General features: G+C 42.0%; 1 protein-coding gene across 8 annotated transcripts in view; it reads right to left on the bottom strand.

Moving 5' to 3' along the window:
- LOC122555272 (NXPE family member 3-like) overlaps nucleotides 1–19,445 on the bottom strand; it is a 55,684-nt gene extending 36,239 nt beyond the window's left edge. Inside the window, exons 1-5 of one of the 8 annotated variants that reach the window (XM_043701098.1) lie at nucleotides 19,301–19,445; nucleotides 16,340–16,499; nucleotides 12,655–12,766; nucleotides 6,260–6,399; nucleotides 1,933–2,081 (exon numbers count right to left, since the gene is read on the bottom strand). In XM_043701098.1, coding sequence (XP_043557033.1) covers nucleotides 1,933–2,046 — 114 coding nt within the window. In that variant the 5' untranslated portion in view covers nucleotides 2,047–2,081; nucleotides 6,260–6,399; nucleotides 12,655–12,766; nucleotides 16,340–16,499; nucleotides 19,301–19,445. Of the gene's footprint in view, nucleotides 1–1,932; nucleotides 2,082–6,259; nucleotides 6,400–12,322; nucleotides 12,407–12,654; nucleotides 12,767–16,339; nucleotides 16,500–19,300 lie in introns of all 8 variants that reach the window. The other 7 variants (XM_043701097.1, XM_043701100.1, XM_043701101.1 and 4 more) reach the window with 7 other exon arrangements.
- Between the last annotated feature and the right edge of the window lie 6,247 nt (nucleotides 19,446–25,692).

Raw genomic sequence — 25,692 nt, 5'->3', positions numbered from 1 at the left:
CCTCCCTGCTACAGGAAGGATGTTGTGAAAATTAAAAGGATTCAGAAAATACTTACAAGGATGTTATCAGGGTTGGACAGTTTGAGCTATAGGGAGAGGCTGAATAGACTGGGGCTGTTTTCCCTGAAGGGTTGGAGGCTGAGGGGTGACCTTATAGAGGTTTATAAAATCATGAGGGGCATAGATAGGGTAAATTCACAAGGTCTTTTCCCTGGGGTGGGGTGGTCCAAAATTAGAGGGCACAGGTTTAAAGTGAAATGGGAAAGATTTAAAAGGGACTTTTTCATGCAGAGGTGGTTTGTGTATAGAGTGAGCTGCCAGAGAAAGTGGTGGAGACTCGGACAATAAGAAAATTTAAACAACATCTGGATAGGTATATGAATTGGAAGGGTTTAGAGGTATATGTGCCAATTGCTGGCAAGTGGGACTAGACTTATTCCAATATCTGGTTGGGATGGACGAGTTGGACTGTCGGGTTTGTTTCCATTCTGTACGTTTCTATGACTATAATTTGCTAAGCACTTCCCGTACCTGTGCTGGTATGTACCTCTCTCAAAAAGTTACAATCAGTGAGGAGAAAGATTGCACAGCTCAGCATCCTAAAAAGGGATGGTAATGACTGTTTGAAAACAAAGACCACCACAAGCTAGTGGAATTTTGAGTGTACAGAGCAGTTGATTCCACCAGACCCCTATGCTACAGGGAGATCCAGCCTACCTGTCAGTGTTACATGAAAACGGCAAGAGAAATTCTATCACAAATTCTCCTGTTTCATCCTTCAGATTCAACATGTGATGATTAAACAAGTGCTCATGTCCTTCTCAATTTCAGCTCCATCAGCATTCAGTCTAAACTTCTGCAAACTGTGATGGACTGGGCTCTTTGCCTGGAAGGTTAAAAACTATCTCACTCTCCTGGCCTTATTTTCTAAACTCCTACATGACCAATGATCCAGGGGAGGACACAGAAAATGCTTCCAAGACTCCCTGAAGCCTGCTTGAAATGTGGAATCATTGTCTTTAATGGACTGGATGGAGCTTGTACTGATTATTCAAAACTTCAATGATAAGTTCATCGATCTACAACTTAAGGGATTAGGGAAGCAATGGGAGGGGTGGAGAGTGGAAGACAAAGTGTCCTCATCAGATCAATGTCAGAAACTGCCCACAGGTGGTACCTGAGAGAAAGGCCTGAGGTCTGGAACAGTCACTGTGCAGTGAAAAAATACATCCCCACAGGACTCAAACTGGGAGAACCTCAGCCCTTGATTTAAGAGGCAGTATGTGAAATAATTAAGATAGTATTTAGCAATTGAAATGCCTGGGCCTAAGAGACAAACTATTCCATTTTTAAATAATATTACCGTGAACCTTAGTGAACATGTTGTGACATGGGAGGCAGTTCAGAGGAGGTTCAGTAGGTGGATCCCAGACATGAGGGGTTTGTCATATGAAGAGAGATTGAACAGTCTAGGCCTATACTCTCTGGAATTCAGAAGCTTGAGGGGAGATCAAATTGAGGTACTCAAGATGATAAAAGATATAGATAAAATAGACGTGGAGTGGATGCTTCCTTTTGTGGGGCATTCTAGGACAAGAGGTCATAGTCTTGGATAACGGTAGCAAACTTAAAACGAGTTGAGGAGAAAGCACTTCTCCCAAAGTGATGTCAATGTATGGAATTCAACACCCGAAAGTGTGGTGGATACTGAGACAGTGAATAAACGTAAGGAGGAGTTAGATAGATTTTTAATTGGTAATGGGTTGAAGGGATATGGTGAGAAGGCAAGGAAATGGGGGTGAGGAGCATATCAGCCATGATCGAATAGTGGAGCAGACTTAATGGGCCAGATGGTCTAATTCTGCTCCTAAATGAGCTTTTGAACCTACAATTAGTTTTCTCTAAATATGTTGATGATACCAGTTTACATACCATTATGCCATACAAATTCAGCACCAGGAGCAGTAGAGCCATCAATACCAGCACTGTGAAGTGGGAGGGACGTATGAAGAAGGGAAGAGATTTTCTTGTACTTTGTTTATCCATATTGAAAGTTCACAATGCACTCGCTTGTTGTAAATCTGTAACAAAAATTAAATTTCATAACAATTTATGACTAAATTGGATATTCTTCATTGAAGGATCCTGAGGGAGTTTAATTTCACAAAATGCCCCAGAAAGGAAAGCCATGCTGGAGAACTGGAGACTGTGAAATGCGGCAGCAAAATGGAGACAGGGACAAGGGAGATAATTACAGATGAGTCACTATTATTTCAGCTCTCACTAAAAATCAAACCATAATCACAGTGAAACACAAACTCTCAGGGCCAGTAAACATTGATTACAGGGAAGTAAATGGAGAGAAAAGACAATGTGACTCGTGCAAAGATCAAAAGGAAGAATGAGGAGAGAATGAGGGGTATGGTGGCAGAGACATTGGAGAACTGTGGGTCTTACCAGTGAGAGAATGTGAGGAGGGTTCATTCTGGCTGACTATTGGGTAGCTCAAGATCCGACCAACTGAGGATCATAAGACATTTCCATTTGATATGGTCATTGCCTGGAAAGTGTGTGTCATGAATGTTACTGGCTAATTTTCAGCCCAAGCCTGGATATTGCCCAGTTCTCATTGAATGTTGACATGGACGGCTTCAATGGCTGAAGAGTCATGAATGGTGCAATCAGGACTAACATTCCCACTTTTGACCTTGGGTGGTGAGAAAGTCATTGATATTGGCCAGTCCTAACACACTACCCTGAGTACGCCTGCAGTGATGTTCTTGGACTGAGATGATTGACTTCTGCCAAACAGAACCAGTTTCTCAAGGTAAACATTATGTCACCTTTTTATTCATGTGTTACCTCTTTTGATGTTTTCTGAAGACAGTCCAGGGCTTTCTTATTCTTCAGAGAGAGAGAGAGAGAAATACTCCTTGTCCTTGACCTAAAAGAGCAACCCCTAGTTATAAAACATTACCCCATATCTCTGGAGTGATCTACAAATATCTTTTCCAAATCCCTTTCTCAAGACCATTCTGGATATTATTTACGAAAGTCAACCATCACTTATTTAAGGACCAGCAGAAACTAGCCTGGTATGTCCAACGAGGTATATCCTCACAGATACTCCACTCCTTCCAGGTACCAAATGAGTAAATGCTCTCTGAACCACCTCAAACACACCATTACCTAAAATTGGAGTCCAAAAGTTCATGCAGTAACCAAAATGTTGCCTCACAAATGCCTTGTACACCTGAAACACACCCTTATTTTTATGTTTAATCCTCTCACAATAAAGGAGAAGATCCCATTAGGTAGGATCTTCTTGATTTGGTGCTATCGCTGTGAACTACTTATTTGTGACCCAAAGGCATCTCTATCCCTATACAACTCAGAATTCTGCAGTCAGTCTCAATTTCACTACTATTCTGCCATTCCTGTCAACTGAATTACTTCACATTTTCCCACATTATTCTCCATCTGCCAGTTTGGGTGCCATTTAAAAAATTCAGCTTTCACGCCTTTGCTCCATTCATTGAAGTCTTGATGTAATATATAAAAATTTGAAGCTCCAGCTCAGAGCCCCGAGAGACTCTACTCATCATATCCTACCAATCAGACAAAGACCCATTTGTGCACACTCTCTGTTAGTCGCAAGCTCTTGTGGGTCAATCACAGGAGCACTATATTAAAATTAGGTCCCTTTTTAGGACAGAGACGAGAAAATTTCTCTCAGAGTATTGGGTTTTTGGAATTTTAAGTTGTAACAATAAGAGCAGCATGAATGGGTGGAGTCAGGCTCCCACAAATCCAGGGTTTTAGTTTAGCTTTCAGTGAGGTGTTGGGGATTGGAGGATGGCCATAGAAGCGGTCTCTCGCTTTCCCTTTTAGAGCTAAAAGTTTGGGATCTCTCTACTGCCAGAATCACATGTGAGACAGTCTATTTTACTGACTTTGCCTTTGTCAATGATGTGATTACGGGATCTACTTTATGGGAACCATTGGTGTTCAGTAATTAAATTATTCTGCTTTGTTTTCCAATAGGGCTCACTCTTTTGTTTGTATTTTAACAATTGAGTAAGAATAACATGTGTACTGCTTAAAGCTCTGTGTTTAACCAATTAAATTACACTTGCCTTGAAAGAAGATAAAAGTTAGGATCCTGACTATCTTCTTTGGGATATATTTGACGAGGGTTTGGTCTGGTCCATAATAACACAAACAGATCAGCTATGATCTTATTGAAGCAGGCATACACAGCCAAATTGCCTTCTCCTGCTACTAAGCTGCATAAGGATCATTCCAAGCAAAGTTGAAACCTGCCTTCGACTTCTGGTATGGAAATACTATTTAATCCTTCGAGTTTAAAAATCTAAATTTCCCAAACATAGCCCATTAAGTGTTGGTTCAACAACAATGGGGCAGCACGGTGGCTCAGTGGTCAGCATTGCTGCCTCACACCACCAGGGACCCGGGTTTGATTCCAGCCTCAGGTGACTGTCTGTTGGTGTTTTCACATTCTCCATGTGTGTGTGTGGGAAGGTGGGGGGAGGGGTTTCCTCCAGGTGCCCTGGTTTCCTCCCACAATCCAAAGATGTGCAGATCAGGTGAATTGGCCATGCTAAATTGCCTGTCGTGTTCGGTGCATTAGTCAGGGAGTGGATTACTCTTCAAAGGGTCATATGGACTTGTTGGGCCAAAGGGCCTGTTTCCATACTATAGGGAATCTAATCAGCAAGCAGCCAGTAAACATACTATGCAGGGAAAAGGACAGGTTGAAGTCCAAGTGGGATCATACCAATATTAGTTTTCAGAGATTTGAAATCTGCATAAATTGGCTATCATGGAGTCTCATCAGCAAACCATGCAAACAGATAAGGACTTTTTCAGGCAACAAGCAGATGACTGAATTGTCGAGCTTTTCGAGGTACAGAGTGCCTTAATATAGCTTAAGGTCACACCAGAATAATAGCACAAACAGATTAAAGTTAAACAAGAATTGGAGCTGTCTATCTCAAAGAAACTACTGATATAAAAGTACAACTTATGCTATTAATCCTTGGAAACCAAAAAAGGTCAGCCTTTTCAAAAGTCCCGTTGCATGATTTCATCTGATTGGCATAAAAGAAGAGCATTGACAGAGCAAAAACACTTACTTTCATGGAATATTCAGAGCTCCAAGACCATAGTGAGTGGTGAGTGTTGTAGGCAATCCCACAATGCCCAAAGACTGTCCTAATGGGGAATGGACATGTTAAGGAATTGGACATCCATGGTAAAGAGGAGATGGCTGGAGTCCGCAAACTGGAAATTCTGAAGCTGGTGCAAAGCATCAGAAGAATCGCGGATGTAAGTGGGCAGGGACTGGACCGGGGAGAAAAGACTGAGTCAAGGTAGGAAGAGATGAGTTCTGTGGGGCGGGAATAGGCTGAAACAATGGATCTGCCTGGGCGGTCCTGTTTGTGTGTTTTGGGAAGGAGGTAGAAGTGAGCTGTGCAGACTTGGGGGCCAATCAGCTTGGAGGCAGTGAGATTAGATTAGATTAGATTACAGTGTGGAACCAGGCCCTTCGGCCCAACAAGTCCACACCGACCCGCCGAAGCGAAACCCACCCATACCCCTACATTTACCCCTTACCTAACACTACGGGCAATTTAGTATGGCCAATTCACCTGACCCTGCACATCTTTGGACTGTGGGAGGAAACCGGAGCACCCGAAGGAAACCCATGGTCAGAGTCCAGGGAGAGATAGGAGGAGGTATCAGAGAGCTGGCACTCAGCCTCTGCAATGTAGAGGTTGGTCTGCCAGACAATACCAGCACCACCCTTATTGGCAGGCTTCATTACCAAGTCAGGAGGTAATTACAAAGAAAAGAGGTGTTGTGGGTAGCACATTAATTACCTGTAAGAGGTCATTTGTAAGGAAGGACAACTCAAGCCAAAATATAATAAATGTTTTTACTGTCCTGGATTGCATAAGGATGTTATTGAATTTTGCAGGATATGTAATACATGCTAGTGAACCGAAAAACCTCAGGCACTGACAATACCAATCTCCGCATTTGTGGCACCGTATACAAGGGTGTGAATTGATTGCGTACGATAAAAACGGTAAACACAAGGAGTGCAGATGCTAGAAACCAGAGTCTAGATCAGAGGGTACTGGAAAAGCACAGCTGGTCAGGCAGCATCCGAGGGGCAGGAAAATCGATGTTTCGGGCAAAAGCCCTTTATCAGGAATAGAGGCAGGATACCTACCTAAAACAAACAGTGGGAATCAGTATTTGTTGACAATGACTGATGTATCCACTTGATTTTTAGAAGCCATTCCATTATGCAGCATTACAGCTCAAAGGCTTTAGATGAGTTTCTAAATTTTTCCACGAGATACAGATTACCTATGGAGATACAATCAGATCAAGGGTCCAACTTTACATCAAACTTATTCAAGAAAGTTATGAATAGCTGGAAATAAAACAATTCAAATCTATTGCGTATCATACAGAATCGCAGGTAGCATGAGAATGGTGGCACCAAACTTTAAAAACTATTTTGAGGGCTTATAGCTAAGATGATCCAGAAGATTGGGATAAAGGAATTCCATTTGTACTTTTCACAATTACAGGTGTACCAATAAATCTACCTCATTCAGTGAATTTGAATTAGATTTTGGGCATGATAAGAGAGGACCACTGAAATTAATTAAGGAGAAATTGGTGAGACAGAGGTCAGGGACGACATATTAGGACTGTGTGTCAAATTTTAAAGGAGAGTTTAAATAGAGTGGGGAAGTTGGCTAGACAGTATTTAGAAATAGAAATGTGTTGCTGGAAAAGCGCAGCAGGTCAGGCAGCATCTAGGGAACAGGAGAATCGACGTTTCGGGCATTAGCCCTTCTTCAGGGCTGAAGAAGGGCTAATGCCCGAAACGTCGATTCTCCTGTTCCCTAGATGCTGCCTGACCTGCTGCGCTTTTCCAGCAACACATTTCCATCTCTGATCTCCAGCATCTGCAGACCTCACTTTCTCCTCAGTATTTAGAAATAACACAGCATGTGATGAAACAGGAAGCAGGCAAGAAATCAAAAATCCGCAATTTTGTTCGCAGATACGAAGTGTTAGTGTTACTTCCAGGGGTAGGTGAACCTTTAAGAACAAGATTTACTGGGCCTTATCAAATCAAAAGGAAATTGATTGAGGTGATAAGGATGTCAGATAGGAAGAAACCTCACAGAGTGTGCCTTGTGAATATGCTCAAAAGGTACTTTGATAGGGAAGGAGAGAAAAAGGAGAATGCGTTACTGGTTACAACACAGAGTGAAGAATCTTCAGATGATTCCGAATTGGTCTTCCCTCAAATTAGATTAGACAATGAGAAAGTTGTCAAAAAATAGGAAAAAATATTGGGTTACCATCCAGAGGAAAATCAAAATGATCTGATATGGTTATTACAGTCATGTGGGGAGATTTATGGGAATACGCTGTGAAGTACTTAGCCAATTATGGATGATGCTGTTCCAATTAAGCAACATCCTTACTGATTTAATCCTCTAAGGTTGACACAAGTTCAAATAGAGATTGAACGCATGCTCAAAGAAAGCGTACGTGAAGTGAGTTACAGTGAATGGAGCTCACCCGTAGTAATGGTACCATTACTATGAAGAGTAAACAGGCAGGAGACTGGAAAAACACAGCAAGCCAGGCAGCATTAGGAGGTGTGGAAGTCAAGAGTTTGGGTGTAACTTTTCTTCAGGACTGGGGTGGATGTTGGGGTGCTGCAAATACAGGGGGTGATGGGCATAGTTGAAGACAGAGGATATGACCTGGTTGGTCAATGGGATGAATAAATCTGGTTGGTGGCAGGGAACAGTGGCAGTGAGGAGGAGGAGTTCAGAAGGGAGTCAGGGATGGGAGGGAGATTATTTGAAATTGGAGAACTCAATGTTAAGTCCTCTATGCTGTAGAGTGCCCAGGCGGAAGGTAAGGTGTGGTTCCTCCAATAGGCACAGTAGTTTATTTTGACAATAGAGGAGGCCAAGGATGGTCATGTCGGAAAGGGAGTGGTTGGGGAATTGAAATGGGCAGTGACTGGGAGGCCCGGTTGGCCCCTGTGGCCTCGACTGCAATATTCAGTGAGCCATTCCCTCAGTTTCCGTTTGGTCTCCCCGACGCACATTGAGAGAACCTGATGCAGTAAACTAGGTTCGAAGAGAAGCAGGTGAACCTCTGATTTTCCTGGAAGGACTGTTTGGTGCCCTGGATGGAGGGGAGGGAGGTGGTGTATTGGTAGTTTTGGCATTTTTCTGCTTGCAGGGGAAGGCACCTGGGGCTTCAGTGGTGGGGGTGGCGTGAACCAAGGACGTTCGGAGGGAACGGTCCTTGTGGAAGGCGGAGAGGGCTGGGGAGGGGAAGATGTTCTTGGGGGTGGGCTCTATTTGGAGTTGGCAAAAATGTTTGAGGATGATGTGTTGGATGTGGAGATTGTTGGGGTGGTCGGTGAGGATAAGGGATCTCTGTCCTTATTCTGCTGAGGAGGGTGCTTAGAGCAGTGGAACTGGGAATAGAGGTGTGAGGCAGAGGGCTGTCTGGATGATGGATGGAGGAAATGTGCATTGTTCAAAATAGGTGGACATCTGGGATAGTCGTGAGTGGAATGTCTCCTCGTCCGAGCAGATGTAGCGGAGGCGGAGGAATTGTGAGAATGGGATGGAGTTCCTGCAGGATACTGGGTGGGAGGAGGTGTAGTCCAATCCCGATTTCACCATCCTGCTCCTGTCTATCCCTTTATTTGCAGCTCCCCACATGCCCACCCCCAGTCCTGAAGAAGGGTTACACACGAAACGTCGTCTTTCTACACCTCCTGATACTGCCTGTCTTGCTATGTTCTTCCAACCTCCTGTCTGTTTACACTGGGTTCCAGCATCTGCAGTTTTATTTTGTCTTATGACTTATGAAGAGGGTGGTAGGACAATTCCTGCCATTTAGTGGGTTTTATCGGTAGTTCATACAAAATCTTCATGGTGTGGTTGGTCCATTGACTGACTTATTGAAGAAATACAGAAAAATTCAGTGGAAGGAGGACTGTCAGAAGGCATTTGACAGCCTGAAAGATGTGTTAACCACTGCCCAAGTGTTCACCACAACCAATTACATATTGCCATTCAAGGTGGCTATTGATGTGATAATGTGGGTGTCAGTACTGAACTCGTGCAAGACGATGATGAGAAGATAAAAAGACTTATTGGTATTTTTCCAGAAAATTGAATGATCGTCAATGAAAATATCGCACAATTTTGATCTTGGTCTTAGCGTTACAACATTTCAACATTGATTTTGCCAGTAAAGTCTCTGAGATATTTGTACATCCTAATCAAAACTCATGAAAGTTTTTGGAGAAATTTAAAATTCCAGACTGTTTTGATGGTGCTTTATTATTGCAAGTAGTGTACTAATAGTGTAAGATTAAGGGATTTTAAAAATGATGCCATCTTTGTATATTGATTTTTTTTTAAATGGGCGAGGTGTGACGATGCTGTGGCTTTAAGAAGTTATTTTGTTCTGGTTATTTTGAAGAGAGGTTGTAAGGCAGGAGAGATGAGCAGCCTACCAAAACCACAAGAGTAAGCAGCTTGTGAGGCCTTGAGGTGCTTTTCAATGTTTCAACAATAGAAGCAGCCTGGATGGGTGTGACCAGCTCTCTCAGACCAGGATTTATAAATTTTAGTTTTTTAGCTTGAAGCAGTTGCTGTTGTCGATCTCAAAGAAGTGGAAGCAGTTTTTCCCCCTCTCAATTACAGTCAAAAGCTGAGGGTTCTCTTCCTAGGCTGCTCGATTGTACGTAAGACATAATCTGTTTTTCTAAATTTGTCTTTTAGCCAAAGGACGTGTTTATGGGATATTAGCATATTGGAACAGAAATAGGTACTGTAACTGTTACTCTGTTAAATTTTCCAATAGACTTAAGTTATTCTAAATTCCTGTTTCTTTAATTGCGTTTTAACTATAGTGTTTAAATAAATTGTGTTTTGCTTAATTTTGAGAGTTTGACCAGTCACATTGCTTCTGGAACATGATACTTTATATTTGCCTTTAAAATATGAAAAGGCAACCTTCTTAAAATATTTTAGGGGGTGTTCTGGTCTGGTCCATAATACTGTTCACAGGTCTGTCCAAATGTCTTTTGAATGTTGCAATTGTGCCTGCTTCTACCACTTTTTCTGCCATCTTGTTCCATTCCCACACCTCCTTCCCTGTGAAAAGGTTGACCCTCAGATTCCCTTTAAAACTTTTCCCCTTTCATCTTCAATGTATACCCTCCAGATTTGAATTCCCAAACCCTGAACAAAATACCTTGCATATTCACCTTATCTATGCCCCTCATGATCTTATCAACGTCTATACAGTCATCCCTCAGCCTCTGATGTCTCAGCCTATCCAGCCTGTTTTTATAACTCAATCCCTCCAGTCACTGTAGCATGGTGGTAAATTTATTCAGTACCCTATCCAGTTTAATAACATCCTTCCTACAGCAGGGTGACCAGAAATTGTATGCAGTATTCCAAAACTGGTCTCACCAACGTCTTCAACAGCTGTAACATGATGTTCACAACTTCTACACTTAATGCTCTGACTAATGAAGGCAAACACTGTCACTTCACTACCCTGTCCACCTGTGACTCCAACTTCAAGGAGCTATGGCTCCCCACCCCTAGGTCCCTATGTTTAATAACATTCCCCAGTGCTCTCCATTACCTGGGTAAACCCTGCCCTGGTTTGCCTTACCAAAACACAACACCTCGCATTGATCAAAATTGAGCATCATCTGCCATTTCTCGGCCCATTGACCTATCTGACCAAGAGATCACTTTGGGAGATCAGCTTCTTCACTGCCCACTATCAGTTTGGTATCATCTGCAAACTTACAAACCATACCTCCTATAGTTTCATGTCTTTGAAATGTCGTAACTGTACCTGCATCAAACTTAATCAAATTTGTAAGACACAATCTCCCACGACCAATGCCAAACTGACTATTCCTAATCAGTCTTTGCCTTTCCAAATGCATGTAAATCCTGTCTCTCAGAATCCCTCCACCAACTTCTCCAATGCCAACATCCAGCTGACTTGGTCTGTAATGCCCTGGCTTTTCCTTGCAGCCTTTCTTAAACAATGGAACAACATTAGCCACCTCCAAACCTCTGGCACTTCACCCATGGCTGTTGATGAAACTAATCTCTTTACAAGGGACCTTGCAATCTCTTCCCTAACTTCCCATAATGTTATGGAGATACCTGATTAGGTCTTGGGGATTTATTGATCTTTATGCATTTTAACAGCTCAAGCACCTTTTCAAGACATCACTATTCATTTCTTCCAATTTCCCTTGCTTCCATGTCTTTCTCCACACTAAATAGTGGTGTTCAATATTTGTTTAGTATCTCACTCATCTCCTGTGGTTCCACACATAAACAGCCTTGTTGATCTTGAATGGACCCTATTCCCTACTTAGCAACTCTTTTGCCATTAATGTACATGGAGAATTTATTAGGATTTTCCATAACTTTATGTGACAAAGCAATCACATGCCCCCTTTTAGCCTTCCTGATTTCCCTCTTTTGTACACTCCTACTCCCCCTATACTCCTACAGGGATTCACTTCATCCCAGTGTCCAGACCTGACATATGTATCTTTCTTTATCTTGACCAGAGCCTCAATATCTCTAGTTGTCCAATGTTCCCTCCACCTTCCAGCTTTCCCCTTCACATTAACAGGAATACACTGTCTCTCAACTCCCGTTATTTCATTTTTGAAAGCCTCCCACATGCCAGACGTCCCTTTAACTGCAAACAGCCTCCTCCAATCAACTTTTGAACACTGGTGTCTGATACCATCAAAGTTGGTCTTGCTCTAATTTAGAACTGCAACTTTCAGATCAGACCTACCCTTTTATGGAATTGTGGAACAAATGCACAAATTCATCCGAGGATTACAATGGTCTCCCCTGTCTTGGTTGGCATTCAAATGTTATAGATTTTACATCGAACATTCCTGATTTATGGCACCGGGAGATGGTGGTGATGATTCAGAAACCAGGAACAATTAGGTCAGAGACCTCGATTGAAGGAGCTAATGGTAAAGATGGTTTAACCCTTTGCCTTTACAAACCTAAGCTGAATACCTGGCAACTATTGATATGTTATGGAGCATAAAGGACAAGGATGACACCACAGTATTGGCTACCTTAGGCCAAGGGGCCAAAAGTGAGTACTATTAGGGAAATTTAGATTTTAATATTCTAAAGGTTAGATGTTACTTGCTTACTCTAAGTAGAAGGAGGTTTCAACTTTGTATAGATTCATGTTCAAGCAGCTTACAGACTTGTGTCAGGAGGATCCCTGTAGACACCTACATAAACAGGAGTCAACATTAATGAAAATATTTGGAGATGGTCTTGAGAGGAGACACTACAGGACAGACACTTTCAAGGGAAGAGACAGCAATATTTACGGTGAGATTGATTGTTCACTCCCTGACTGGGTCAAGGAGACCCTAGAACATTAACCTTTGGCACAGAGGGATGTTAGTTTTATTATCATGTATGGAGAAAGAGTTGAATACGGATAAGAGGATGCAAATACCGTAGGATACTCAACTTTTCTGTAAGCTTTAGAGCTTTATGTTGGTCTAATAACTGAGGCAGATCTCTCCTTGCGTCGCTCAGATAAAAATCATAAAATCTTATACTCTGTCTCCAGAAATAGATTACTGAAAAACCAAGACAACAGTTATGTTTGAAGTTTCACTCTGTCTCAAGTTCATGCGGCTGTACTCTTTGTGTTATTTAAAAATATATTGCTGACAGTCGGCTTCTTTCAATTTTGCAAATAAAGAGGTTTCAAGGATATTTTGAGGCAGGTATGATAATGGAAGATTTTAATTTGTGTGGATTTCAACTTAAGGAGGTGGAAATGTTAACAATTTAAACAAACAGCAGTGTAACAAGGGAAGATGGGTGATTGGTAGAAATAAGGGTTAAGTTAGAACATAGGACATTACAGCGCAGTACAGGCCCTTGGGCCTTGATGTTGCGACGCCCTGTCATACGAAGCTGAAGCCCATCCCATCTACACTAGTCCACGTACGTCCATTTGCCTGTCCAATGACGACTTAAACTTGGCAGGCAAAGCATTCCATACCCTCACTACTCTCTGAGTAAAGAAACTACCTCTGACATCTATCTTATACTATCTCCCCTCACTTTAAAGTTGTGTCTCCTCGTGTTTGCCGTCCCCATTCTTGGAAAAAGGCTCTCCCTGTCCACCCTATCTAACCCTCTGATTATCTTGTATGTCTCTATTAAGTCACCTCTCAACCTCCTTCTCTCTAACGAGAACAGCCTCAAGGCCCTCAGCCTTTCCTCGTAAGACATTCCTTCCATACCTGACAACATCCTAGTAAATCTCCTCTGCACCCTTTCCAAAGCTTCCACATCCTTCTTATAAAGCGGTGACCAGAACTATACATAATACTCCAAGTGTGGCCGTGCCAGAGCTTTGTACAGCTGCAGCATAACCTCCGGGTGCCGGACCTTAACCCCTCTATTAATTAAGGCCAAAACACTGTATGCCTTCTTAACAACCCTGTCAATCTGGGTGGCAACTTTCAGAGATTAGATTAGTTTTTTTAGATTAGATTAGATTAGCTTACTTACAGTGTGGAAACAGGCCCTTCGGCCCAACAAGTCCACACCGACCCGCCGAAGCGCAACCCACCCATACCCCTACATTTACCCCTTACCTAACACTAGGGGCAATTTAGCATGGCCAATTCACCTGACCTGCACATCTTTGGACTCTGGGAGGAAACCGGAGCACCCGGAGGAAACCCACACAGACACGGGGAGAACGTGCAAACTCCACACAGTCAGTCGCCTGAGGCGGGGAATTGAACCCGGGCCTCTGGCGCTGTGAGGCAGCAGTACTAACCACTTTGCCACCGTGCCGCCCACCAACCCTCTGATTATCTGTGTAGATGGACACCAAGATCTCTGTGCTCATCTGCACTTCCAAGAATCTTACCATTAGCCCAGTACTTTGCATTCCGATTACTCCAGCTAAAGTGTATCACCTCATACTTGTCCACATTAAACTCCATTTGCCACCTCTCAGCCCAGCTCTAACTATGTCTCTGCAACCTACTACATCCTTCGTCACTATCCACAACTCCACCGACCTTAGTGTCGTCCGCAAATTTACTAACCCACCCTTCTAAGCCCTCATCCAGGTCATTTATAAAAATGACAAACAGCAGTGGACCCAACACCGACCCCTGCGATACGCCGCTAGTAACTGGACACCAAGATGAACATGTTCCATCAACTACAACCCTCTGTTTTCTTTCAGCAAGCCAATTACTGATCCAAACTGCTATGTCTCCCACAATCCCATTCCTCCGCATTTTGTATAATAGCCTACTATGGGGAATCTTATTGAACGCCTTGCTGAAATCCATATACACCACATCAACCGGTTTACTCTCATCTACCTGTTTGGTCACTTTGTCAAAAAAGTCAATAAGATTCGTTAGGCACAACCTACCCTTCACAAAACCGTGCTGACTGTCCTTGATCAGATTATTCTTTTCTAGATGGTTATAAATCCTATCTCTTATAACCTTTTCCAACATTTTACCAACAACTGAAGTGAGACTCACTGGTCTGTAATTACCAGGGTTGTCTCTACTACCCTTTTTGAACAAGGGAACCACATTTGCCATCCTTCACTCCTCAGGCACTATTCATGTAGCCAATGATGATTTGAAGATCAATGCCAAAGGCTCGGCAATCTCTTCCCTTGCTTCCCAGAGGATCCTAGGATAGATCCCGTCTGGCCCAGGGGATACTCTGCAGTATTTCTAATACCTCTTCCTTGTGAACCTCAATCTCTTCAAGTCTAGATGCAAGTATCTCTGTATCTTCCTCGCCAACATTTTCATTTTCTATAGTGAACACAGTCGAAAAACATTTATTTAGTGCTTCCCCTATCTCCTCTGACTCCACACACAACTTCCCACTATTATCCTTGATTGGCTCTAATTTAACTCTCGTCATTCTTTTATTCCTGACATACTATGGAAAGCCTTAGGGTTAACCCTGATCCAATCCGCCAACAACTTCTCATGTCTCCTTCTGGCTCTTCTGAGCTCTCTTTTTAGGTCTTTCCTGACTTCCTTGTAACCCTCACGCGCCTTAACTGAGTTTTCACATTTTGTCCTAACATAAGCCTTCTTCTTCTTCTTGACCAGGGATTCCACTTCCTTAGTAAACCGCGGCTCACGCGTTCTATATCTTCCTCCCTGCCTGACAGGTACATACTTATCTTGGACACACAGGAGCTTTTCCTTGAGTAAGCTCCACATTTTTAATCCCCTGCAGTTTCCTTCCCCATTCTACGCTTCCTAAATCATTCCTAATTGCATCGTAATTTCCCTTCCCCCAGCTGTAACTCTTGCTCGGTGGAGTACACTTATCCCTTTCCATCACTAAAACCTGACAGAATTGTGATCGCTGTCTTCAAAGTGCTCACCTACTTCCAAATCTAACACCTGGCCATGCTCGTTACCCAGTACTAAATCTAAAGTGGTTTCGCCCCTTGTTGGCCTGTCTACATACTATGTCAGGAAGCCCTCCTGCATACACTGGACAAAAACTGATCCATCTATAGTACTCGTACTGTAGTGATCCCAGTCAATATTTGGTTAGTTGAAGTCCCACATGACAACTACCCTGACTCTTTCACTCCTATCGAGAATCATCTTTGCTATCCTTTAGTTCTCATTGACAATCTTGCTTTTGATAATAGAGGTCCCGTTTATAGAATCTCAGCAAACAGCAGGAATCAGATCCTGAATCCACAGAGATTATTGTCTGTGTTAAATAGCTTTTCCCTACATAAACTTAATCATTTGAGCATTTAATAATGTTCTGCAGCATTTGAAAAGGTTAGCACCAATATAAACAGAAAAAACATTACTCAGCAATAAACCAAAGTCCTTAGTTTCTGTAATAAAATCAGTGGTTATAACACAGCCACACCCAAAACAATGTCAGTGTTAGGAATGAAACACTGGGCAGAACCTTACCAGGGCCTGAACATTATGGGCTCTGCTGGAAAATCTGGGAGAATCATGTCAAATGCCCAGTGAGGCCTTCCTTGACATCAGAAGCAACAAATGGCATTTTTCAATGGAGTTTCAGGAGTCAAGTTAGGATACAGCAGTGAGATTCCTATTTAAAGGAAATTATTGCCTGGAGTCAGACTCATTAACAGCATATCTCACCACATTGCTGTCTTCCATCATCTTGTAAACCACACGGAAATGAAAATGGCTGTGACTTCACTAGGAGTGGGCAGGGTGAGTGCTGCTAACTGCGAGGGACAGGCTGGAACTTCAGGCAACATGGGACTCATCAAAGGACAACACCAATAAACACAGATACCTGTACAGTGAAGGTGAAACACAGATTTACAAATGTGAGTGTGTATTTACTATGCAGGGTCACCAACGTGCCCTCAGAGGATCTTCTTCTTTCTCTCCACCCTTCCCACTGTGTCTCGGTGCAGTCCCTGGGTCAGTCAGCAGTTGGAGTGGAGGGACCCTGCCATTCAACCGAACCCATTGGCCTTAGAGCTTTGGGGTAGGAGTGTTTGTGTCTAGAGGGACCAGACATGCTGAGGGTGTCCTCACCAGGGGCAACAACTCCCTTCTAGGATTGACCCGACACTGTCTGACACTGGCAGGCAGGGTGGGAGTGGAAGGCCGGTCACCTCTGGTGTGTCGAGAGAGAGGGGGGATCTCTGTGGGGACCTGTCTATGGTTCCTCCTCTGGCTGGGTGCCTACTGGCACTGCCCTGTCTCTTTGTGAGGAAGGGGCACCTGGAATAACCTCAGGGTACCTTATACCCCCATCACCTTGCTGGGATGTTGGGAGGCAATGACTGGGGCGATGGTGTGCAGCTCTGATGCATATTGAGCAGGCTGTGAAAGGGCTGGACCAGGATCTCCATGGCATCCACCAACCTGTCCATGGAGACAGCCAGAAAATCACATGCTCAAGGAAGCAATGTCTCCATGACGATACTACATTTCTGCAGCAACAGGGATTTGGGTGGAGGGAGGGCATTGATGCCCCACCAACCTCCCTGCTGCCTCTAGTTATACAATTGCATGGCACCATGTGCTCCCCTCCTGCCTGAGTAGGGGCCTGCTCCCCAGCGTCCTCCAAGCGCCACAAACCTGGGACATTCCTTCCTTGGAAGAGATGTGACAGTAAAAGTGTCCAGCAGCTAGTGCTCCCTTCTCTAATCTCAATCAAAAACATTCCCCTACCCACCCCCACCTCACTAACCCGAGGTATCAGTATCTGAGCTGGAGGCAGGCAGGATGCAGCCTTGCCTGTGCTGCTTCTGGGGTATCCGTGCTCTCTTTTTCAGAGGTAGTGAACCATCATTGTCAGGAAGGCTAACCTACCTGCAACTTCCTGCTGACTTAATGTCCAAATTTCAACCTGCTGTCAAAAAGCTGAACATTGACTTCCTGCCCAGGTATGTTACCTCACTCATCATTCAGCATCTGTTTGCCATCTTGCTCCTTTCCTGTCTTGCAGGTCCTATACATTTTAATACATAGTTAAACTGGACATCCTGAACAATGTGAGACCTGCAAAGGAATCCTTGTAGATGCCAGGCTCCTCATTTGTCCACCTGCTGTCAGGCTTGGTGAATTATTGTAAATACCATATGTATCTGTACACAACCAATACACATCACAGTCAGAAGGATGGAGATAACTAGAATTAACCTTGTGAAGATTAAGGATGTGTTTACAATTAAATAACTTAAACTTGTAAGAACAGAAAAACTCAAAAGACATGACATTCTATCCACTTCCTATGTCCCAGATAACTCAGAATAACTAAAGATCTGTGCTATGAAATAGAAGCATTGAAAATGCAAATGCTAAGACATAAGCCTAAAATTTCATACACAACCCAAAAGAGCAGTAGAGAGGTTTGCGAAAGCGTAAGAGCAAAAGAGCTGTGATGTGCAATGTAGGTTTCTAATATTAGCCCATGTAATGTTTACTACAGAGTCACAGTTGTATTGAATCACACATCTAGAAGTTTATCAGTAACCAACTGGTATCTTAATATGATATTTCAGGTTTAAATACATAATCTGGTTTATAAGGTCACTCAGATTCTTGTTACTTGATGTACATATTTGACTGGCTTACCAAATGACTGACTAGCAGGCTGACCACCAACTGTATGTACAGAGAGTAAGGTGGAGCCCTTTTCCACTGAAGCACCATGCAGTGTGATGTCACCTAGCTGTCTGAAGGACATCAAGTTTTTCTCAGATAATACAACAAACTCCAAAGAGTTGTATACTGATACCAAAATGCCAATGTTTCCGCAGTTTGATCAAAGCTGCAGACCAACAGAAATCTCTTCCTGAGGACAAACTGGAGAAAAGCAGAAAGTGGGATTGCCCTGGGTGTAGTTGGGTGACAGATGTCACAGAGCAATTATACATGAGCTACTGGCGATGTGTGAAGGTGACACAAGATGGAGGAACTGGACATGCAATGACACCAAGTCTTCTGGTAAGGGAGTCTGCAAGTTGGGCTGTGGCTCATGGAATCAAACACATTTTCCACAGAAACTGTCCCATTCTCCTTGCAGAATAATTGCAAAAATCCCAACAAATATCTTAATATTGGCAAGAAAACACTATAAATTTTATAACCTGTTGCTTCAGTTGAATGTAATTGCGTGCTCACAGAGTTTAATCTTTGTACAATGTGAGCAATAAGGAAGTTGAGATTTCTTTTGAACAATCAGATACTTTGTTTCATGTTTCATCTTAAAATGTTAACAATGAGTGTGTGGAATACTCAAAGGTTAATGTTTAATGATCAGTTTAAAGATTGTCTTCAATAACAAAAGTTGTTCTGAACATTGTTACAACGCGGGATAAACCCCTCTGCTAATTTAAACCCGACACACTGAGAAGCTCACCTCTCACTGTAATCTGTTCAATTTTGAGAGGCAAAGAACTAACCCAGAGGTCACTATTTAAAGCAAAAATTAACAATTTTATTCTTTAAGTCCAACAGAGAATATTAAAACCAACAACTATTTACAACTCCTTTCCCTTAAATCTGTGTTTACCTGTCCCTCTCCAATGCTGGTCCAATAAATTCCCTCTTACATTCACAGCAAAACCAAATTCAAACCTGGTATAGTCTTCAGATGACAAACTTTCTCTGTAGGTTCTTCTGGGTGAACTTTGATGTTCTGCTGCACAAATGACTTATGGACGTTTCCGAGAGCTATTTGGCTGGCAGTCTGTTTGTTAGCGCTTGTTGCTGTTCTTTCCCTAACTGTTCAAAATGTCTGGTTTTATACCCCATATCATGGGATCATTTAATTGGTTTGATGTCATCAAAACACTAAATTCAAATTCAATTGAAGTTTGGTATTTGGGGCATAATTTAAACTGATTGCCATTGAAAAAAACGAATTCAAATTCAGCCAATGCAAATCCACCTATTTGTTTCCAAAAGTGTTCCATGTTTACATTGTTCAGCACACTGTGCTTTTAGTCAGTCTTTGTGAGCTTCCTCCCTTTCTTAAAAGGTACAGTTCACCTTCACCTTTGTTTGAAGGTGAAGGTGTACTGTATAATATTCGAATGAACCAGTGCTTCCATCACTGGTTGATTTTCTGGAGATCAAGCTGACGTGTTTTGCTGAATGGAACTTTTTTGAATGAAATTGTGTTCTTCATCATATAACACATACTGAATGATACACATGAAAAAAAAATCCTTACCTTTTCAATACAATACAATAAAACACAATATAATACAACAAAGAAGCAGGTCCTTCATCCCACCAAGCTTGTGCCAATTCCTCGTCCTTTTATAGACCCACCAGTTATTGCACACACCTGTCAATTATCCCTCTGTTCGCGTCCCATTGATGTATCTAAGAAGATACGCTTTGAACATTTCTAACTTTCCTGCTTCCACCACCTCCACTGGCAGTGTGTTCCAGGCACCCACTCTCTGTGTGAAACATTTTCACCTCACCTCTTCCCTAAATGCTTCACCTCACACTTTGAACCTATGCCCTTTTGTAGTTGCCTTTTCCATCCTGGAAAAAAAGCCTCCAATTATCCACCCTCTCAGAAATTTATTGACCTTGATCAGGTCAGCCCTCAGCCTCCATCTTTCCATTGAAAACAATCCACGTTCATGCACCTTCTCCTCAATACTAAAATCCTTCTGTCCAAACAACATTTTGGTGAACCTTCTCTGCATAATGTCCAAAATCCATAGTTTCAACTAGAGTAGAGGTCAGGAAGGCTGAGTGGTGTGTTAGCAGTGCTATAGAATGACTGTATTTACTCATGTATAAGTCAATCTCATGTATAAGTCAGCCCCTCATTTGTTAGCCAGAAATTTTTATTTTCTATGCATTTTGCATATAAGTCGACCCTACTAAATCACATTATAAAACTCTTCCAAAGGAAACTGTATGTTCCCATTAACTTACTTTGCTGAAATTTCATAGATTTTTCAGAAAAATATCTGCTTAATGAAGAAAATAAGACAATGCTCCCTTTAATCCACTCAAATTAAACCACATTCATCCATTCATATTGGTTACTCTACTCATAATTTTTTGTTGACTATATCACATTTCTATTCATTCATAATGCTACTTAACGCACTTGGTTTGCTACAGCATGTTTTGACTCATTCATTCATTCAGACTGGTACTAAGTCTATCATTATTTATCAACTTTAAAAATCGCAAGTTACTACATTATCATATGAAATTAGAGGGAAATAGTTATTGTGGTTTAGAGCCTGGTAGGCAGTGGGAAAGCCTGTGCTTTATTGTCTCTAACTATGATGAACTGACTCTATATTCCACGTTTAGTGGAATAAAACATGTCAAACTATTTGAAAGGGACATTATTGGGGAAAAGTGACAGTTCTCTCCACCCACATAGAGTTGGGGAGGGGGAATGAGTGTTAGAGTCAGGTTGAGACAACTCATTCCCTTCTGCAAGTTAAGGTGTTACTCTCAAATGCTGCAGGCAATGATGCCTGAGGCATGGTACATTGGCAAGACTAAGCAGAGGCTAAGACAATGGATGAATGGACACCACACAACAATCAGTCAGAGAACACTTCAGCGGTCCAGGACATACTACCTCAGACCTTTGGGTGGCAGTCCTTCAAGGTGGACCTCAGGGCAAGCAACAAGAAAAAGAGGCCAAGCAGAGGCTGATAGCCAAGTTCGATACCCAGGGGCTGGCCTCAACCGGCACCTTGGGTTCATTTCACACTGCAGGTCATCCCGTTGCACTTTACACACACACACAGACAGACACACAGAAGCTCCTATACACACAAACTCACGCAGATCCTTTCTCATACGCTCACACATACACTCCTAAACACACCCTCTCATAGACTTGTACCCTGTTACACTCACACACATACACTCTCTCACAGACACTCATAACCCACACACACACACACACATACACACACAATTACATTTTACTTTGCTCAAAAACTGCATGAATCCATGTAACATTCTATAAATCCAATTTTAGATTAAAATCAGTCTGACCATTGTGGTACAGACGGCCTCACAGGGAGTTAACTCCTTCAATACCTTATCTGGGCCGACATGACACCAATTGTTAAAGTTCACTTGAGAATGTAACTTTTAAAAAAGGTTTTGCGATTTACATATGAAAGAACTGAAACCAACATGTTCATTCTAAAAGATGAGAGACTGAACAAACAATCCAGGTCTTTTTCAATTTATAATTTCAGTTACATTACACTGTAAACTTTTGCTATAAATTCTGTATCTTGCAATCTTATTCTCCACAATCACCTGACAAAGGAGCAGTGTTCCAAAAGCTAGTACTTCCAAATAAATCTGTTGGACTATAACCTGGTGTGCATGATGTTTAACTTCCTGCAGGATGTGAGGCATTGATGACTGTCACTCATTCATTGGCGGTTGAATGAGTCACTATGTAACAAGGCCTCCCCACAGTCCCCCAGTGGCTACCCTCCCTCTTTCTTCTTCTCCTCCTCCTCCTCCCATTTCCCCACCCCACCCTCCTAATTCAACACAAGGCTACGAATCCCCAGCACCTTCCATCAGCATGACGCACAGTGTGGGGTGGGGGGGGCGGTAGACTGTCTCCAATGACATCGCTGCCTACCAATCAGAACACCTGCCTGTTTGATGGGCAGGCTGCAAGACAACCAGAGCCCGCCTACCCGAACGTCATAGAGAGATTGGAACTCCATGTACTATATCAGAGAATATTGTAAATTGAAGAAAGTTTGTGTTTCTGACTCAGGCCCAGCAGGAAGGTGGACAGTAGGAGATTAGGATTCAGTAAGATTTGGAATTCTTCTTTACACTGGATTAGTTGTGCGATCAAATCGACTTCAGTTAATAAAATGGTATTTCGAACTACAGCATGAATTTCAGCCCCTCAAAAATAATACCTCATGTCTAAGTCAACTTCCTAATTTCAGCTTTAAAAAAGTCTTCAAAATTCGACCTATACACAAGTATATACAGTAACTCATTTACAATCATTTCCCAAGGAACCAAAAATAAGCTATTTCAGCTATATCAGAAATAAATAGAAACCTTTTCTTGACTTGTACAGCTCTAACTTGTACACATTTTCCCTGGACTAATAATGATCAGCCATGAACGTATACTGTTCTGGTTCTGTGCACAGCAAAACTCTTGTGATTCTGAACATTGAGGTCTCCCACATTGTGAATTGCCAAAGAGCTGACAGGAGTGTCACACCTACCCTGATGTCGTGGCATTGAAGAATGTTAACTGATTTAAACATTTTGCAGCTAAATTTCTGTCTGATATGTTATTTTAAAAAATAGCTGTCATTTCGTTCAACTTAAAAGTTTATTGTTTAGGAACATTTAAAGGTTCAAAATTTACTTTGCTGTGCTAACTCCCCAGGCAGTAAAAGAAGAATAGTGAACCCACGAAACATTCTGTACATTTTTCTTTGAAAACACAGTATCCAACGATTCTAGTTCAAGCAGAAAGCTTTGAGTCGGCGTGGTTTACTGCTGATACAAAGGGTGCAGAGCAAAAAATCCTGGATGTAATTAGGTCAAAAGCATCTCCCCCTTCTGTACAGGAAATAAAAGCTGTTTGTTAGAATTCATTTGTGAATGAAGGAAAAGCCTACCTCAGTTATTACAATTGACTCTCTGTTGTTAACTCTTTGAAATCAGTTTTCTCAGATTTTAGACCATGACAGTAGGGTAGTTCTCTTCAAAGAGGATTGCATGTTCAAAATTTCCAATTTGCCTATAATTTGAGTACATTCACACCAATCATCATTTAAGATAAGCAAATTTTATCATCTTGAATTAAAGATTCACTCGTGTTAAAGCAATATTTTGAAGTTCACTTTGTCTAGAAAATGAAATTCATAATATGATAACTCAAACATTGAGGTTCTGAGTCATTTTTCCAGGACTTTCCTCAAATTAAACACAACACATAGAAACAACGAAGATTGAAGCAGGAAGAGGCCATTCAGCTCTTTGAGCCTACACCACCATTCATCAATTCAATAGCCTAATTTTGCTTTCGCCCCTTAACCTTTGATATCATTCGCCTGAAGTGCTACCTCTTCAATACAGTGAATGTTTTGGCATCAACTACTTCCTGTGGTAATGAATTCCACAGGCTCACTACTCTTGGGTGAACAAATGTCTCCTCATCTCTGTCCTAAATGGTCCACCCTGAACCCTCAGACTATGACCAATGGTTCTGGACACAAAAGGAACAATGTGTCTGCATCTACTCTGTCTCGTCCTGTCAGCATTTTATAGGTTTTACAGATAATACATTATTTTGAGGTAGTAGGAGATAAGTTATGTCTTTTGACTTTATTGGTTTCTTCTTATTGACTTTAACCAACTGTAACCAATTCCAAGAAACAAATATAAATCAACATTTCATAGCAGGTTTATCTTTTACGTGAGCACCGCTCACTCCTCAATGGTACATGACATTAACCATTCATGTTCCACACTGATACAGGCACATGTTCAAATCACCATACATTCCCAAAATGCAAGCTAAACTCAATGTTTTCCCAGATCTCAAGTTCCAGGGAACAAAAACAGACATATTATATGAGACGACATTTAACAAACAAAGGTGCACACAAACCAGACCACATAGAGTTAATACTTGGTTCAGAAACCACAGTACAACAGACTAGTCTCTCTCTCTCTCTCTCTCTCTCTCTCTCCCTTTCACACACACCCACACACACTTATGAACACTTTCTTTATTCCAATCTCAGTTTTTAACTCTTTGTTTACTCTTTTCTTGTAAAGAGAATGAAACATGTGCATTCTAGAACCAGCAGTTATTCAACACACAGTCACAATAATTTACCTGCATAAATCTCAGCTATGATAAATATCCGCTGATCAATGAATTTCTCTTTTAATTACACATGAGCTCAAAGTGCTAATTAATTTCATTTTACGGTCTTATCTTTTTTTTTACCACTCTCCTTGCAGCCCAAGTGGCTTTGTGGGATTCCAATTACCTTTAACCATTTGATCAATTCATTCAATAACACTTGCCTTTTTGCTGGGGTAAAAGATTCCTGTTGACTCCCCTATTTGTCATTTCAATTTTTTAACTACAGCCCAGACAGGAGCTATAGGTGCGGGTCTTTCTGATTTAGAGGCTAGTAGGTCATCCCACCCCTTCCAGTCTCTATGCTGATACACATATGCTTTGTCCGGTAACCCAGTCCAGTCAATGTCATTGTTCTCACTGCCCTCTGAGTAGAACAGGGTACGGAGTGCTTCCCCGGCTGTGACCGCCATCCAGCCTTTCGATTTTAAACTCTCACATCTGAGAGCTGCCACTCTCACGGTTCCTGTCTCTCATTGGCCATATTTCTAATGAGAGCTGTCAGAATTACAACTGCCTTCTCACAATTCGCATTTCCTTGTCCGTTCCACCAAGTTTTCAGCTCTGCTATTGAAGTGTCTCTCTCAGGACCATTAGTTGATCTCCGCCCTTTGCCATACCTTGGAAGGTCTCCAGATGATGTTAGAGTTCAGTCTGAAGGTGAACTCTGTTTTTATATTTTTATGGATAGTTTTCTGGTACTTTAGTTTTAGCCAATGAGGGAGACTCACCTGATAATTTGAAAAATTGTCAGTCATTTGGATGGTTGGCTACTGTTAGTTTCTTTGTGTGAGCAGGACATAGTGCCTTTCTGTCTGGGCCCTCCTTTGTTGAATGAATAAGTTGTTGGGACGAGACAACAGCTTGATGTCTGGTTTGGGTACTTTACAGAGGCGAGCATTTAGAATGAACAGTTCCAAATTTTCATTGTACATGTTTCACTGTATAATAAATCAATAATCTTCTATGCATTAAAAGAAACCTGATTGATGGATCTTTTTGTTTTAAGCCTAATATAGAGAAAGCATATGACTGGTTATAACAGATCAATAGCATTAGATTCACCCCTAGGGGAAAGAAATATCCATACACACCCT

Source organism: Chiloscyllium plagiosum, chromosome 12, assembly GCF_004010195.1.
Source record: "Chiloscyllium plagiosum isolate BGI_BamShark_2017 chromosome 12, ASM401019v2, whole genome shotgun sequence".
Lineage (NCBI taxonomy): Eukaryota > Metazoa > Chordata > Chondrichthyes > Orectolobiformes > Hemiscylliidae > Chiloscyllium > Chiloscyllium plagiosum.
Note: the sequence above shows the minus strand (reverse complement) of the source record. Positions and strands in the feature narration are given on the sequence as shown.